The sequence below is a fragment of the Triturus cristatus genome, chromosome 4_1 (assembly GCF_964204655.1).
Source record: "Triturus cristatus chromosome 4_1, aTriCri1.1, whole genome shotgun sequence".
NCBI lineage: Eukaryota > Metazoa > Chordata > Amphibia > Caudata > Salamandridae > Triturus > Triturus cristatus.
Window position 1 is genome coordinate 1,032,962,728 of NC_140585.1, and position 18,933 is coordinate 1,032,981,660.

General features: G+C 44.0%; 1 protein-coding gene across 3 annotated transcripts in view; it reads right to left on the bottom strand.

The window, feature by feature from the left end:
* Positions 1-18,933, bottom strand: part of LOC146856006 (metabotropic glutamate receptor 8) — a 2,429,629-nt gene that overhangs the window by 1,098,911 nt on the left and 1,311,785 nt on the right. For all 3 annotated transcript variants that reach the window (XM_085653966.1, XM_085653965.1, XM_085653967.1), the window contains exon 6: positions 7,174-7,311. In XM_085653966.1, coding sequence (XP_085510092.1) covers positions 7,174-7,311 — 138 coding nt within the window. The remainder of the gene's footprint in view (positions 1-7,173; positions 7,312-18,933) is intronic.

An 18,933-nucleotide genomic window follows, 5' to 3' on the forward strand; every position in this document is an offset into this window, starting at 1 on the left:
AAGAGATAATTCACATCCAACAGTCATCACATGTGGAGGAAGATGGTGGCGTGAGTGCTCGGCTCCACTCCGGAGGAACAGACTTTCCCTACTTTCGGCAGTATTTTGGGTCGCTACCCTCTGGGAAAAGTGTGCCCAGCCATAAAAATGCAGAGAGTCACCAAATGAACCGAGCATCTGTCTAAAGGCCTGAGGATTAAGGCGGATTGCGAATGACCGGATCAGCACTGGAGGTAGGGCTGCAAAACTGCAAAGCCTGTAACCCACGGGTTCCCGAGCTTCTCCTCAGATCACGGTCTCACCTTTTTGGCAGCGAAAACAATCAATCATAGCGCCCACAAAACAATCAAACATGGTGCTCACACTCTATCACTGACCTGGTTGTTGCTGTAATGCACTGTTACTGGGGGCAAAACGTTACCTAACCTTTTGGTTTCTGCCACCTACTCTCGAAATGGCCGGCCGCACTCCACCACAACCACACCTCAAACCAAGAGTAATTGTACGCACAATCCCTGACAGCTCACCACCTGGATATCATCCTTGACTCAATCATGCAGAGGCACTCAGTGCATGGTGTAATACAACAAGTAATATTCAGCACGTAGCTCACCGGGGGCCTACCGGATAGTGGCTGCTCTCAAAATGGTGTCTCTAGAACGAGCGCAAACACAAGTGCCCACATACCCAGATGCGTCATACCGTATGTAGTCCTCGTTCTTACCTGGTGACTGGGTAAACACTGTCTGCTCTAATTACACTACTACTCTCATTAGAGTTACTAGAGTCTGCCGGTGATCTGCCGATAACCTGACGGTTCGAATGCTGGATGCCTGACTTCAAAATGGCGACTGTCTAGTAATGCGTACCTGCATCTCCTATAGCCATGTCTCAGCGGCCTAAGAGGAACCTCGTTTAAAGTTGCGACCAATGTTCAAGTCAAATATGTACATCATTGCATCTCTTCATTTGCAACCCATATGCTGCATTTTGTGTGCACATTTTCAGATGCCTACCCTTGCCTGACCCTAAGATGGTGTGTGCCTAACTACATACTTCAAGGTGAACAGTTCTCTGAATACACAAAGTGGTGGAGGGTTGTTAGCCCTGGTCTATACTGTCCATCTGCTCACTTGTTCATTATTCATTACTCCAATCTACTGCTTCGTCTCCCTTAGAGCCTATATAGCTATTGTTCAGCACAAGCAAACGTAAAGTGAATACAGGAATAACCGTGAGTCAAAAAGAGACAATAAGATAATAAGTAATATTAAGAAACAATAAGAAACAATAAGTGTCAATAAGAGTCAATAAGAGGCAACATGAGTCAATAAGACAAAAAGACAACAAAAGAAAACAAGTGACAGCAAGGGACAGCAAGAGATCACAAAAGCATACAAAAGCATACAAAATCCAACCCCAACTACAATATGTGACAGCAAGAGACAAGATGTGACAACAAGAGACAACAAGAGACTACGAGAAACAACAAGAGACAACAAGACAACAAAACAACAAGACAACAAGTGACACCAACAAGAGACACCAGGCAACATCAATTGGCAACATCAAGTGTCAACAACTGACGGCAAGAGCCCACAAAATCACTAGTAATCCTACCCCCTCATCACTGCCTATCACTGCCGTTGTCTGTCTGTCATTGCCTGCACCCCGGTTCAAACACCGGTTCAAGAATCTGTGTACCTAGCCTGCATACCTATTCTGGATGCCCATCACTATAAGGATGCACACATCAGTCTTTTCGCAAAGTAACAGTATTGTTTAACCAACCTATACCTATAACTGTCTCTGTCTGGAATCTGCGTCATTACTCTGCGGTATCGAAAAATCACAAACTGCCTTCGATCTGTCCACGATCTGTCCGATCAGTGTCATACCCTCCGATCGCACAGTTGTTGCCAAAATGGCGGACAAGGACCGCAAACAGCCACTAAAAAGAGTGAAAGCAAACCCACCGCATCCAGACTCACCAACAAAAGGGAAACAGGAAATTAACGCGACAATAGAAATGATCCTAAAAAGCTAGCGGATGTCCACGACTTAGCCAAATCCACCAAAACAAACACTGACATCATGCAAAATGAAACAGCAGCCATCCGTCGAGACAAGAAGGAAACAAGCTCCAGAATCACAGAGGTGGAAAACAGGATCAGTCAACTGGAAGACCCCGGAAATATAATGAAAAAATCCATCCAAACTCTCAATACTGCCTCCCGTTCCTTTGCAAAAGATCTATCAGAATTAGAGGATAGAAACAGACGTGGCAATCTATGTATCTTTGGCATGCCTGAAGGAGAAGAGGATTCTGCCCACTCATGCATTGCCTTCCTAAAGAAATGGTTCACGCAGGCCACCAACTTAAAATTTGACAAAGATCTGGAATTTGACAGAGCCCACTGGGTCCCAACTCGGATACCTACAAACCTGAAGGCACCTCTACCCATAGTATGCAAACCTCTAAGGTATCAACAGGTAGAGCTTATTTTGAACCACATGAGGAAGCACAATCACATACTCTGGAAAAGCTAAAAAATGTTTATCTCACAGGACTGTTCTAAGTTAACTGTTGACACGCGCAAGGGTTTCCTAAACCTTCAACCTAAGATGAAGCTGGCCTACAACGCTTGTTTGTTGCCCCAGCAAGATAAAAGATCTTCTCACAAGGCATTCCTCTCATCTTGTAACCAATGAGGGGGGACTAAGGGCTTTTATATTGGTCCAGCATACATGCCCATGCGTAATCCAACAGAAATAAGTATGCAGTTCCTCACGTGAAGAAAAGGTGAGAAGGCCGGTTGGCTTAATGTGATGTAATAGTCACTGAAAGAGAGGAAATAAGGGGGAATTCCTCCTTTCAGAATAAGTGCCCTCACACACCCAGCCAGATAGGTGTCATGCTTCATCATAGGGCTTTGCTCCTCGTCAGGTCGGTGCTGCAATACCTGATGGGCACCCTATGAGGTACTCTTTAGCGGAGATCTTTTATTCTGTGCCGTGGGTGTGAGGGACCTAAAAGAGTGTAGATATATAGAAAAGTAAGTCGCTAGACTTAGTGTGGATTAAAACAGGAAGTAGAAGTCCACTCAAAACTACTTTAATGAAACCGGCTCCTATCCTGATTAAATAGGGTTTGGCGCACCCCTGTCTCTATGTAACAGGATGTTGCGCACTATCTTGTGGACAACATGTTTCTTGCTCTCGTGTCAAGATTGACAGCAATTTGTCAGGACCAAAGCTAAAAGTGTAATCTACAGTGAATTGTGATTCTCCTAAACAGTGGGTACAGATAAACTGGGACTGGCAGTGTTTGGGGTAGGTCTGCCAACGGTTTCGCGGTGAACGCATGACACTACATTTCAGAGTGTCTTCACTTGCCGGGATTCGATACTGGGAGCCAGCGACCCTACTAGGGTTGGCTGACCCAGAAGACAGGTACCTAGGGTGCTGTTCTGTGGTTTATCTTAGTTTATCCACAAGACTCTTCCAGATCGGCCTTACAAAAGACCCCATCTGTTGATGTTGCGGCAAACATGAGGGCTCCCTTGCGCACATGCTATTCGAGTGCCCCCTCCAAGACTTTTCGATTAAAGTGTTCAAATTCATCAAACATACCCTAAAGATTCTCCCCACGAGAGACTTCTCATACATTATACTGGACCCTTTGGATTCCCAACTCAAGGAAGACAATGGTCGGTTCCTCCTGGACCTAATACTTACTCTAGCCTGTAAACTAATCCTAAACAATTAGAAAAACTTCAAAGCGGTCTCTTTTTCTAAATGGCAAGAGTGGCTAACTTTTCTTAGAGGCACTGATAACATTGCTCTCCAGACCTCCCTGTGGAGATATGCACGGTGCGCAATTTGGATTGAGCTAGACACAAGTGCCTCTATTTATAAACCACCATTATCCCTCTCACATGTAACCCCGCCTCCTCCTCAAATCTCTCCTTTCACGCTGTATCTGACTCTCCCATGCAACTTCGACTTCCTCTACACTAGGCCCTACATTCATCCATGCCACCGCCTTCCCACATTCATGTGAGATAATATCATTTTATTCGCTCCTGTGCATTCCAATGTGTTCTAGATGTTAAGGTAAATAACTCTGCCAGATTTTTTAACCTGCCTGTTTCTAACTCTCATGATCATATAAATGGTGTTGTATAACATGTATGTATGGCATTGTAGCTCACACCATACAAAATGTAATGACATGCTACGTAACCTTTGTGATATTCATACCTACATGCCTATGTATTATCCCTTATGCAAAGTACCGATCAACTCCTAATATAGATTGTTTACTGCATCATCTTATGCACAGCCTTCACCCCCTCTCCTTACTTTCATTTCCTACTGTATATTTATTTTACCACTGTATATCTCTGCTGTAAATATTTATAAAATATTGTTAACAAAAAAAAGAAAATGACAGCAGGAAAAACATAGCAGTGCACAGCACAGTACAGAAAATCTACTGGGCCTCTAAACCTCCAGGCCATATTTTATACTGGGGACTTGTAAGTAGGTTGAATCCCCCTTGGCCCTCTTATATACTAGGGATTTACAGGGGTCTGTCCATAACAATTGTAATTATACCTAATTGCCATGTACTTTGAATCACAGTACAGGCCCTGTGTCTGGTCAGTAGAGCCCAGGGCACAATCAGAGTCAGAAAACTAGCACCTAGTAATCAAAAATAGGGGCAAAAAGTGAGGGGACACTGCAAACAGGTCCTGATTTTTCACATCAATTATTTAAAGTAAATCGTACAAGCATCACATGTAACCCCTAGAAATATATAAAGGGTATAACTCTCAAACTATGTAATTGAGCCGAAACCAGTTCAATTGACCTGTAACCTGTCCCCTGATCAATAGGTTTATGCGAAATTATAGACAGACATTTTTTTTGCATTGTATAGGCCACATTACTATCTAAAAACAAGTACCTCAATAGTTACACATATAGTTAATGCCGTACTTTTTTAATCCACTGGTATTTGCTGATAGTCTTAGGTGGTTTTGAGATATGTGGAACTCTTGGTTGCCCAACTGGAATCAACCCATGTGGAGCGTTAGTTAGTATCCATCATTTCCTTCCTTTTCATTTCAGTGCAATCTCATCATGTAGCCTCTGCCACGATAACTATTTTTTATTTTTTCTCTCACTGTTTTTGTCATATGTCCTAATTCCTAACTTATTTTGCATTGACTTGCTAAAATGCCATTGCCCAACTGCCAACAATTTTCTTGGATTAGTAAGAGCTGTTGTACACTAGGGAGCCAGTTTGTAGTGTTCAGGTTATTTCACTACATTATCCCCCTTTGTTGGGTTTTTCACATATTCAACCAAAGAGGACGATGGAGAGTGAAACATAATATTTTACTAGGGGCAACAGAAGGACCTCAGCTTCACAAAAAAACATCTCTGACCTGATTTAGGCTTTCTATGGTGGATTTAACCTCTGTCAGTGCGGCTGCAGGCAACACTCCCCTCACACTGCTGGTTGATAATTTACTACATTTACAATATTGTGCCATGTCAGTAGGGATTGTCAGTTTGTGAGATAAACCCCGGAATTTCCACTTTATCTATGGTAAGTGGTGGAATTCCTGCTAGCATATTTGAATACTGTATTAAAAGAGGGGTTGCTCCAGTGCTTAATTTGAGCCGGGGCTTTCCGGGGCTAAGCACCGGCACTTAATTGGTTTCCCCAAGCACCGGCACCTGATTGTCAACACCATACTTGGAACAGTCCACCACACGGTGGCGCTGTTCATCTGATTTAGATGAGCAGAACAACGGTTGTTTAGGAATACAATATAAATTAAAATTACTGATACCTGTCTCCCCAGTCATTCCTTTAGCTTTGGGGACCTGGAATAATCTGAACTGTCGCATTTACATGCGAGAGAGATGGTTAGTAGTTGTTTTGGCAGCGATGACAAGGGCGATGGGTGGTGCAAGCTGCAGTGCCTCCTGGTCAGAGCCCTGGCACTTAATATTTTACAAATTAAGCACTGGGTTGCTCTTTGGTTGTTTAATAACCCCACAGTGGGAGTGCATTGCCTGTACCCATATTCCATACTCACTGACCATTGGTAGACTTCCACGGAAGCCACCGTCCTTCACAATGGTAACACTGCCACACATGGTGTGCTGAAACGTCACCCTAGACTTAGTGGAGCATCCGCTACCGTTTCTGTAAGTGTTCATGCCACACTGGGACGGCTTTGTTCACAGAGTGGGAGGAGCCTTACTCATCAGGACATCTGCTATCCACTACCCTCCTAATAGGGCAAGGGAACAGGGGACACACAGAACGAAATCCCGCTGAAGACAGTTACAATTCTCAATACAATGTGTAATATTTCTAACCGATTAGCATTTTATCCTAAAGTATATATACTGGAGTCACAGCTCACAACACAATGAAAACTGACAGAAATCAGGAAAAAAATACAAATGTGGGGAAAGCCAGGTTCTTTCATTTAGAAACAGAAGGAAATTATTTGAGGCAGGTGTCCAAACAACATGTAAAAGAACATGGCATATCGCATTACAATCATCAAGAGAAGGTGTATGAGCTTTGTTTCTGTGCACACGATTTCACTTTATTAGTATTTTAAAAATAAAAGCAGCCTGCCAGCGTATTTCTTTCCATGTACACTGGAAGGGTCTGCTGCTGTGCCAGAATGCTTGGTATGCTGAAGACATCATCCAATCGCTGCATTCGTTATTTTTATAAGTAACTTTATTGACAAGTTTCAGAATTATAGTAGCAGTCGCATAGGGAGACCGAATCTGGACACTGACATTAGTTACTGTTGTCAGATATATCATACAAGCGTCATACCTTTCTCATCTATTGGCAAATGATGTTAAATGTAAGCCTTTCCCAATTCCAACGCCGCCTGGGGGCCAACACTGGTAGTGCTTTCCATAAACAGCTATGCAACTATGCCATCAAATGTTACAGGAAGGGCTCCACAAATATAGGCGCAGATACAGTTTTTGTCTTCAAATCAAAAATTTCATGAAAGAAAAATAGGTTGTAAGGTTTTAAAAAAATATATACATTCTTTCGAACTTATTAGATAGACCCAATTGATTGCTTTTTCATCACGTGCCTCTGTTTCATGAACGTACCTGTACACTTTTTTAAATTACTGTTTCGTTTTCCATGCGATCCAAGCTTGCACCCAAAGTTCTCCTCCCAAAATTCTGCAAACCAGACATTTCTTCGATTGTTGGCCAAGCTGCGACTTCTAAAATATCGATCAAATGCTGTTGTAAAAAAAAATAGAAAGTGGATCATTATTGACAAAAGTATGAACATATTCTATGAAAAATGTTGCTTTCAAACGTTTTCTGTCATGTAGTGGAAATGATGGTGCTGCTTGAAGAAACTGAGTGGAAGGCTTGCGTGTATCAGTGGATAAAATTATAAATCCACTGTTAGAAATGGGGTTTATGGTTGGATAAGGTATGCACCTAAGCCAGGCAGAACCCACCACTCTAGTCAGGGTAAGGGAGTTACACACCCAGGATAACCCTTGCTCACCCAGAGAAGTCAGGCTTATCCCAGAGGCAAGTGTAAAGCATTCACACCAGTAATTCTGCATTGCATATAAACTGAGCCCAAAACAACATGAATCAATGAATACTTTGCCAACTAGTCAATTGTCATAACATCACAGTTAGTGCAATAAAACAAATACTTATAGGTTGCACCCACACATCATGAAACCACCATCACTGCACATACAAATGGTTATAACAAGGAAACATGTGAATCACCATATATCGACATGCACACAGGCCACAGCGCATGTGTGCTTCTACTATGTTCTATATGGTAATTAGGCACCAGCTGCAGGGCACAGTAGCACCTGCGTGCCTCTTAGCAGTAATACGGTAATGTGTATACTCAGGGGCCAAGCAGGATCCAGACCTCTGTCGAGGGCCTACCCTGACCTGCAAGCTAGAGCTCCAGTGCCCCCAAAGGTATGAGCAAAACTGGGCGAGGGGGGGCTCACACTGTCAACTTTGGAAGGGCAACCTCGACGGGTACCCCACGTTCAGCCAGAGCAAAAGGTCTGTCCCTCAACAGCGAGGAGCACCGTGCCACAAGGCTGGGGCCACTTAGGTCTGAGTTACCCAACAATGGCTCCACCTGAGGCCGGAAGACTGAGGAGGCAACTGTGACCCCCACTGTCAATTCAGAGCGACAGTTCAGGCTTTGCTGGGTGGGAAATAAACCCTAAGAGTGAGCCAACTGCTCCTTCTCTTTCGTGTTCTCCCAAGAGTCAGGACAGTTGAAGAACCTGCACGTCCTAGGTAGGCCAGAGCCGCAGCATCGAGGGTGGCTCCCTCTTCCTCTGCAAGATCGACCACAGCAACGAGCGGCATCTCCGTTGGTAGTGACCACTGCAGCACGGTGAAGACTTCGGCATTGCCAGGTGACGTGATGCTCCCCGCATGAGGGGTTTCTCTCAGTGCCACCAAAAACCTGGAGTGCGGAAACACAGGCCGCACCACAGTAAATGTTGTGTGCTTCTAACACACGCTATTTGGAATCAATTTGGAGTACTGACTCTCCCTTGTGTTCATCAGCCCGGACTCACTACTCCCTGGTCACTCCTCACGAGGGGGGAAGCGAAGTACTGGTAAAGTGCTCCCAACTCCAAGGTACCGTACATGAGCAACAATCCAAATGGAGTAGAATCTTCCTGATCTTCAAGAATTCCTGCAGAAACAGGGAAGGGGCTATCAACAGCCCCTTGAGACAACTGGGGAGCACAAGAGGAGGTAACAAGCAGCAGGATAGCACATCAGGGTCGTTGAGCAAAGTGGCAGTCCTTCTTGTTGTCCAGCATGCCACAGGTCAGCACACAAGCAAGTCAGTCTAATGCCGGTTCGTCCAACAGTCCCAAGGCAATGTGAAGCATGTAGAGCCAGCAGTGTCTGGTTACAAGTCCCATGCAGTGTCTAAAGATGTGGGTCAGAGTCCCTATACTTATACTCAAAATGTCTTTGATGTGGAGGTAATTTCAAAAGAAATTTAGGAGTGCACAACACCCCTATTCAATCCCAGCCCTGGCCTTAGACATCAGTAGAGGGTAAATAAGACATTTTTGCGAGGGCAGGGCCCAGCCTATACAAATGTAAGTGTGGCCCACCTCCCTCTCTCCCAGCCCAGGAAGACCATTCAGTATGCAGATGAATGCAGATCAGATGTAACCCTGTTACATCCAACCCTTCCTGTGTGATGGCCATCTAGAAAGTATGCACATAGCCTAGCTGTCACTACCCTAGACGTGGATTAGAGTCAGGCTCCAAAGCCCAGAGTCATAAATACATAGAAATGCCCACTTTCTAAAAGTGGCATTTCTACAATATTAATGAAAAATCCATATACATGAATAAGCAGCATTTATTGCCACTCTTCCAAATATACCAAACATGGCAACACTACTCCTTTCAGATCAGAAATGACCACTTACAAACATATAAGGGAATTTCCAATGCTAACCTATGAGAGGAGGAGCACTCACTTTAGTGAAAAACGAAATAGAGTGTTTGTCACTACCAGGACTTGCCACACAGTAAAGGCACATGTCCTATCTTTCACCTACACAGCATCCTGCCCATAGGGTTACCTAGGGCCTACATTAGGGGTGACCTATATGTAATCTAAGGGGAGTTTCAGGCTCGGCCAGTAACTTTAAATGCCAACTCAATATGGCAGTAAACTGCACATGCAGGCCCTGCAGTAGCAGAGACCTGAGATGGGTTTGAAAGGCTACTTCTGTGGGTGGCGCAAGCAGGGCTGCAGGCTCACTAGTAGCATTTAATTTACAGGGCCTAGGTAAAGGAGAAACCACTGTACAATGGACTTAGAGGTAAATCAAAAATGCCAAACAGATGTAAACCAATCATACCATGTTTAAAGGAGATAGCACATGCACTTTAGCACTGATCAGCAGTGGTAAAGTGCCTAGAGTATTAAATCCAACAAAAACTAGGGCAGAAAAACAAGAGGAGGAAGACAAAAAGTCTGGGGATAACCCTGCAAAAAGGGCCAGGTCCAACTTCCACTATAAAGTTAATTCAAAGATGATAGATTTTGCTACTTAATATGTTCATAAACCCCCCCCAACAGAATAGTTTCGTAGAGTTTATTTTTATGGCAAAACATTTTAAGAGTGAGATTTCTCGAGCTAGCAAGTAGGGTGTTATGCTTTTCAGCTTTAGAAAAATCTACTTTTTCAAGTAATTCTTTACTCGCTGAGCCATCTTGACCTCATGAAAAATGTCTTGAGTATCATTCATTCACTTACATGTAGCCATTGCAGTCATCCACTCAGCCCAGCAGAATAAAAGGGGTGCACCCTCCCCAGTATTTCATGGCATATTCCCATGAGTCAAGAAAGCACGGAAAGCTTCCAAGGTATTCCAGGTATTCCTAACTCATTCACAATCTGGGCTGTGACAAAATATCAGCCGACATCGACAAAATAGCAGCAGACATTGACAAAATATCAGCAGACATCGACAAAATAGCAGCAGACATTGACAAAATATCAGCAGACATCGAGGGGGGGCTTATTTACAAGTCCCTTGCACAGCCTGTACGTTACTTTTTTTAAAGTGATGCACCAGCGGCGCAAGTGGCTTGTAAAGAAGCCCCACGTATATATTTTCCACATTCTCCATTGCATAAAAACATGATCCAGCTCCGAACGGCATTGTCTTGTTTCTAAAGGGTCTGGCCCTTTAATAAAATTAAAACTTTTTTCAAATAATTTACATTCATGCTCCCAGAATCCCCTAGACACACTATAATGTTTTCCAGCCTAGCAATCGATAAACGTGTTCTTGTAGTTTCAACTCTGAGAACGAGATTGGTAGCTCGTAAAATATGTTTACAGGGTACACAAGTGAATAATGCATACTGCATCTTGAAGGGGTGCCTTCCGCCATGAATTTCGAGGTCCAGGGTAACATTGCTCCTAGAACATCTATTAAATGTTAGGTTTAATTAGGTGAGTTGTCCGTGCATACCAGAGGAGTTTAACTAATAGCTGAATATTTCTCATGCAGCTGTAGTAACAAAACATTGTTTTCTGGGTGGCAGAGAACCTCTGGATAATATTAGGGGGTGTGCAGGAGCAGATGGAGGGGCAGGAGAAGCTTCCTCCAGAGAGGTCACCCACAGTGGTATGGCCCACAGAACTTGTAATAAGTATGCATTATCAATGGCCTGTAGCCATGGGATGCTTTCTAATTGGACCAGTAGTTTTAAGCATGTGTATTAATAATGCTACGCGTACATATCTTTAAGCTGCTGTTTATGTGCTTTCTTTACTGCCTGACAATTTTATGGTAATAAATGTTTCTCCTTGATATTCCATCTTAGTGGTCCCATTTTAATCAAGTGCCTGGAGTCAGAACGGCCTTGTTTGCTATAAGTGTTGCTGCTTACTCGAGCACCCTATTTTCACGAAGTGCATTGGGAACCTTGGCCAAACGCATGAAATAATTTACCGTTTGGAAATTTTAAGATTGTTCCAGCTTAATGGCCGTTTGGATTGTACTAAACCCCTTTTGCGATTCATTAGCAGGTTAACGAATCGCAAAATGGATTTCAAAGGGAATCTCAAATTGCTATTTGGAAGGGGCATCTAGGTCATTCCCTCCAAATAGTGATTCACTATGGTATGTGCCAAAGGTTACAAGGGAATTCTAATTGCAAAATATTATCATCCCAACATCGGATGGCACGACCCTAGAGACCTCCGACCCTTATGAATGTAAAACAAGTCTATCGGGGAGTATGCAGTTGTTCAGGGGATCACTGCCTAGTGTTCAATACGCCTTTTAAACGTTTGCAACTCTTTATTTTTTTAAACGCAGACCCATTTCCTTTACGTACTTGTCTCCAGTTAAAAAAAAAGTAAATGCGATCACAGACATCACGATTTCCTAAAACCAGCAGGCTGTCATTCCTGTGATGGTCACTCTAAGGCTATGGATTCTGCCCATAAAATCAACCTGGATTTTTTGTTTTTGATCCCCTGTTTTTTACCTTCTTACCTTGGGTGAGCCTTACAGCTGGTGACTCAGCCACAGTAAACTCATGCTAAATGAACTGCACATGTTTACCACCATTGTCTGCCTTTTAAATAAAGGCCACTGTAAGGGTAAGGGGCACTTGGCTGGTCACACGTGAACATGTGCGCACTTGTGTAAGAGCTGCACGTGTGAGACTCCTGTCATGCGCAGCCCAGTAACTGCTCACAGGCAGCCTGGTGCAGAGAGGACTTTGCAGGAGTGGATTTTGACCTGGGGAAGGCCTTATCATGTAAGTGTACACTCATAGGGAAAGTCATTGTGGTTTACTGACTTGTCTGCAGTGACACTCCATTATACACCTATGGGGGAGATTGCCTTAGGGTGCAGTTCCACTCTTTTTGGCCTACAGAGACCAGTAAAGTATTGAACTGGGGTGGAATCTGTATGCCAAACCTAAATAGGATAGTTCCAAGAAGATATCTGTGTAGCTTATTGGTCATTCAGATTACTCTGGTTCAGCTCAAGATCAGAGCCCAGGCCTTTTGTCACCCTTCTGTGCAAAGTTAATTAAATGTCTCTTCAGCAGCAGGAACAAAGACTTCCCACTCAATAGGAGCAATTAACAATGCTTCACTCAGCTCCTCAGGAGGAAAGGGGTGGGGATGAAGGATCTGCATCAATCGATCAGCTGCCACACTGTACCAGGGATGGGCCTGCCCAAGCCCACTGAACAAAGGAGGGATCGTAGACCTTTGGAGCCAACACAGGAGGGGTGATCCTCTTTTATGATTTGGTGGATATGGTCCTAGCAGTAATGTGAGTGAGAGGCAGAGCTGATGCCCCCAGGAAAATTGAGACTATTAACTCCTAGGTGATGCATTTTGAATTGTCCAGCAGGAGGATTGGGACAGAGCGGAGAGGTGACGCGGCACCCCAGGATAGGCCAGAGGTGCCTCACTTCTGGAAACATCTGCCCCCTCTTAAAAGGTCTTGAACAAATGGGGAGAGCTGTCTCTCAGTTGTGTTCTTCTGCCTGACAATGGACTGGAGGCGACAGCCATGTGCAACTGATAGGAGGAACCCCCTGATATACATCTGGACTAAGAACTGTGACTATAGTTGTCCTCAGGACCAGTGTGGCTCTCCCCAGGACAAGGGAATCTGGTCCCCTTACAACACCTAGGGATCTAGCTGGGAGAAAGAAATGGACTTCTGCACCAAGGAGGAGAGAAGCACCAGAGGAGAAAGAGCAGGAAGGGTGGCAGAGGGAGGAGCCAGCGGAGCCAGCTCCATGCATAGTGTGAAAAACGGCCCAACAGGGCCCAAGATATGAGAGAACAAAGGATTTGATCTTTGATCCACCTCATCATGATCACAGAATTTGTGGGACTCCACTGCAGTGTTGAAAAGTGCCCCCTGGGTGGGCATGGGACAGGGGATCTCCACAAGAACTATCCACCATGTTCAAACCCTGGGAGGCAGCATGCGTTGGGCCTATTCCTGAGAGCTGAAGAGACCTGGGGATCACAACTTCCCATCCGGTTCCTCAATTTAGGGGGGCCGGGACCCCAGCTCTGGACCCTCGCTGTAACAGCTGACAGGGGAGCATGATTGTGCCCCCAGACTGAGAAAAGGAGGCCCCGATGGAGAGGAGGAGGACGGGGAGGGCCGATGCACTTTCCCATCCATGGTGGGCCTGCCCCACTCCCCGTGCCAGTGTTTGGGGGAAGCGGGCAGCCACCACCTAAACAAGCACCCTGCCTGCAGGAGCAGGCTGGAGAGAAAACTGCTGTCAGCTCCTGCGAGAGAGGCCACCTGCACATGAGCCAGCTGGGGCAGCCAAAGGTGGGCTCTCGGGGCTGACTCCAACTCTCAACGGCCATCAGGATGCCTGGGTGGGACCGGGCACCCCAAGATAAAAATGATGGTAAAGCTGCACAAGGTCATGTGGCACAGCAGTAACAAGTGGATAGAGCTGCTCATCAAAAATTCACAAGCTCCACGAAGGAGCATCTCATAATGCATTGTGGGGCTTGAGCAAACCAATGGTTTTGGCAAATGTGGTCACCACAGGATGGCAGGGATACCACCAACGTACCAAAGCAAGTGTGGGGGGGGAGGGCTGAAGAAGGGCAGCCGGTCCCCCAAGGAGCTTTTACAGAACGTACCAACCCTACGTTTGCAGAGTCACCATAAGAATGACCAAACTGGGATTTTCTATTTAGTTCAAACACTCCCCACACAGAAGCATGTACTCTGCAGCTAGGGATGCATCGCCTTCTAGGGGCTAAGATCATAGCTGAAAGGTCTGTGGCCTGAAGATGGTTAAAGAAGACTCAGAGACATGGTAGATTGAGAAATGCTTTATTTAAGGACAGTTTGTCACTAGAATTTGAACAATGCTTTATTGAATTGTGTTCTTCATGATAGTTTGAGAATGCTTTCCCTCAAAGTATTATTCACTATGGGGCACATGCATCAAGCTTTTTTACCGGTCGCAATTCTGTTTGTGACCAGTAAAAAGCCTTTTGGGATGAGTCAACCCAAAATGCATTCGCAAAATAGGTAATCACAATTTTTGCAATTACCTATTTTGCGAATGCAGTTAGGGAATCACAATTTGCGATTCTCTAATTGCAATGCAAGAAGCATTTTCAGAATGCAACTTTGCATTCAGGAATCGCAAATTACCATACACTTCAAGTTGATGGTAATTTGCAATTCCTTAGAAAAATGCTAAAAATTGCATTTTTCTAAGTGACATGTGGCGCATACACATGCCCTTACGGCATGTGTGTGCGCCACATGTGCACACATACCGGTTTTTTGAGGTGCATCATGGGGGCCTTATAGCCCCCCAGGCACCCTTGAAATTGCATTCACAATTTGTGATTACCTGTTTGCAAATGCTTTTCCATACATTCTTATTGGCCTCTAGGCCCATAGGAATGAATGGGAAAACATTCCCTAAAAGCAAATCGCAATTTGAGATTCGCTATTAGGGAATGTGTAGCAATCGCAATTTTTTTTTAAAAACCTACATGCATAAGGAATTGCGATTACTTAATAGCGATTCCTTAAAAATCACTATTAAGGAATCGCAATTCCTTAGCTTGATGCATGTGCCCCTATAAGTTTAAGCAATGCTTTATTCAAAGGGTTGTTAATCCTTATAGTAGCTCATATTCCTGAGAGGCTGTAATGTTTAATTTTTGATGATGCAAGCACCTTATTGCAATGCCTGATTACTCGTGAAAGGTACAGAAGAGAATGTCATGCTTTGCTACTGAAAATGTGGACACATAATTGCAAGACTTGACTATTCATGATAAGTTCTGGGATGAAGTATTATTGTGAAGTGTGATTCTAGGCTTGAACTGTGTGCACGTCCATCAGCATTATGTATATTTGTAAATAATTGCATATTATTGAGTAGTGTGTGTAATAAATGTGGTTTTACTTTTCTAAAGAAAAGCACAGACTGAGCAACTATTTATGGAGAGTTACTATTGCTTACCCACTATTGGTGATTACTCGCCCACACCACCTCCCTTGAGTAAGCCTTGGACTAATTATAAATTGGAGTTGGATTTCTTTTGTGTTGTGTGACTTTCTTATTTCTTTGTTTGGTGTTTCTAAATGCTTTAAACTAGTTCCGTTGTTTAAGCCTTGCTGCCCAAGACCATTGCTACCCAGGGTTGAGCTAAAGGTTGTTCAAGTGAGCATGACTGGACCCAAGATAATATTTCAAGTGTATTACACAGTGAGGTCACACAACCATACCATATGATACACCACAATCCCCACAGCCACCAATCGTAGTGAGTCACAATTTGTGACTGACCTTAGGAATATTAATGACATAGCTGGAATTGCCACCCATTGCAAGTCAGAATTATGTTGATTGACCTATTAATACATAGGTTGGTTCACAAAATTCCAAACTGGTGACAAAAATACTGGTCACAATTTGGAGAATATTGGAAAGGCCGGTTGAACTACTATGTTGAGTCCCAGTCAATAAGAATTTTTAGACCCTGCTCAGGGTCAGTGTACAGGCAGTTTTCATATATTTACTTTTCCACTCAGCCTGCCACTTATCATTCTTTAATTATGAGAATTCTTGACATGGACACAAATCCCTATCAACAGGGTTGTGCTCTCCTAATTCATGTTATCTATCTCTTAAGTGACCATCTTCTTTTTTACCTTAACCCATGCCTATGCATATAAAACAGGAATTTTTATAAGATCTTTCTCCCACTCTTCTATCAGCACTTCCTTCAGATAACCCTGAAGTGTACACCTGTCTTCCCTCTACTGAGAGTACTTCTAAATTACAACCTAAACAGGAGTGTTGGAACACTAAAGATATCATGTAGAAATGTGTATTGCAGTAGACAAAAGAAAGCACATTCATTAAATTAACAGAGTTATAAGTAGAATATCAGAGTATTAGGGTTACACATAGTTCTCAGCTGGGGCGATTTAAACAGACAGGTTCTGAAAGGTCTCCTGAAAGATGGAAGGGATGGCCACAGTCTAAGGATATCTGTGAGTGACTGATTGGTGATTCAAATCAAAAAGATTTTTGGACAGTTAGGAGAAACTCCAATCATTGTCTTATTTATGAGGTATAAAAATAAACCTCATAAAAAGAAAATGATAATGCTGAATGCATGCATGAATTATTTACTGAAGATAACATTTTAAAGAAGGGATAGAAAATTACAATAAGGCCTTATGAATTATGAGATCAACATGTAACCTGCGGGTCTATTCTGTTTCACCCACAGATTCTGGCTGCTTTAGGAGGTACTAGAGGAATTAGACCCACACATTGCAGGTACATAAGATGATCTACAGAGACTACTTGTAATCCCTCAGTTACTTCAACCCCGGAGTTACTTGTGACCCCTTTCATCTGTATTTCCATGGGGTATGCGATTTTGGATGAGGTACATTAAGAATGAGGCCACGTAGCAGAGCCTCAGCTGTAGTTAACCGCAGGAATATGCACAGGCCACCAGTGAGAGGAAAAATGCTTCTTCTGCCTCAGCTCTCCCCTCCTGTTACTCAGTAACCAAGAGGCAAAGGAGGTGCTGTAGTGCAAACAAAAGTGCTCCACACAAGATAAATGTACAAGGGCAGTCCAATCTTTTCTCAGCTCCAGGCATGAGCAACCACTGCAGGCCATCCTACCCCAAACAAGTTAGGGGCAGCATTCCTCACACAGCTTCCTTAGCTCTCCTCCCAGGCAGACCATTCATATGTAACAAAAGCAAGCCATTCAGTTCAGCACATAGAAGCAATTTACTTTATAAAGTTTTTGTATGAAAATATGGCCCTTCAAACATCCAAGGCATCCAGGCACTGGATTGTCTAGTGGGGATTAAACAGTCCACCTAAGACTTTTTTGTTTATTTTGCAGTGAATTTGTGAGCGGTTGTGCACTGAATTTATAAGAGTTTGTGTAGCACATGGGCAGTATTTTTTGCTCCCAGGACGTACATTTTGCCATCTATTTTAGTTCTTCAATCAATAGAAGCCCTACATTTCCAAACATTTCAGGGTTGTTGACGAATTCAATTAATCTCTGTTTGAAATGGGGGTCTCTAGTTGGCAAAGGCAGGTACCTTTGACCAAGTAGGGGCCCTTGTTTCTAGTCAGGGTAAGGGGGCTACACTCCTAAAATAACCCCTGCTCACCCCCTTGGTAGCTTGGCACGAGTAGGCAGGCTTGTCTCAGAGGCAGTGTGTAAAGCATTTGTGAACACATACAGTAATACAGTGAAAACACTACAAATGGACACCACACCAGTTTAGGAAAAAAGTAATCTTTACTAGGCTTAACACAAGACCAAACGACAATAATCCACAATACTGTAATAAAAATATGACTTTTAGATGGTAAAAATAGCTAAGTTCTTTGTAGATGGTAAATGCAACACTTTACTCTCAAAGTACCTTGGATGCGTCATGCAAAACAAACAAAAGGGTCGCAGGGAAGGTGATGCGCCGATTCCTTGCTTCGGGGAAGGTGATGCGTCGGTTCCTTACTGGAGATGAGGTGATGCGTCGGTTTCTTACTGCATTCTGGTTACATTGCGACGAGATGGCGCCTCGATGCGATGCGACAATCTGGTGCGTTGCGACAAAATGGCGTCTTTGATGCGATGCGACGTGGATGCGATGAGTGAACGCCCGACCGCCATGCAGCGAAATATATGAACTTTGGAGCCGCAACAGGCTCTGGGACACGCTTCTCTGGTGATGCAACGGCAGCCTCTGTGGCGGTGACAAGCTTCTCCGGTGATGCGACATGCTTCTTCGGCGATGCGACGGCGAGCAGCTGCAGTGGGGACACGCTTCCTCGGTGATGTGACGGCAACTACTACGGAAGCGACATGCTTCTTCCTCGTTGCATCGTGCTTCCAGCTCCCAGCAACACGCAGTCTTCTGAGGGCCCAAAACAACAGCAGGCACATCACTGCAGGCATTGCTATACAAAATAAGAACTACGACTGACTACTAGTTTAGCACTTCATATCCCAAAGTCTCATAATTAGTATTCGGATCCTGTGCACAATGCTTCCGGAGTGCGTCATAGAGCAACCCCACTGAAAGTCAGATACAGATGAAACAAACAAAAGTGGAAGGTGCACCAGTCAGGAGAAGTCCAAAACAAATCGGTATCTTTAGTTATATCCTTTATTTTCTCACAGATACTCAGCCAACGCGTTTCGTTCCACACTGGAACTTCTTCAAGGCAAATGCAAGTCTTAGTGCCCAACGGATAAGGCAATGCAATGTGTCTTAGTCCCACATTCAT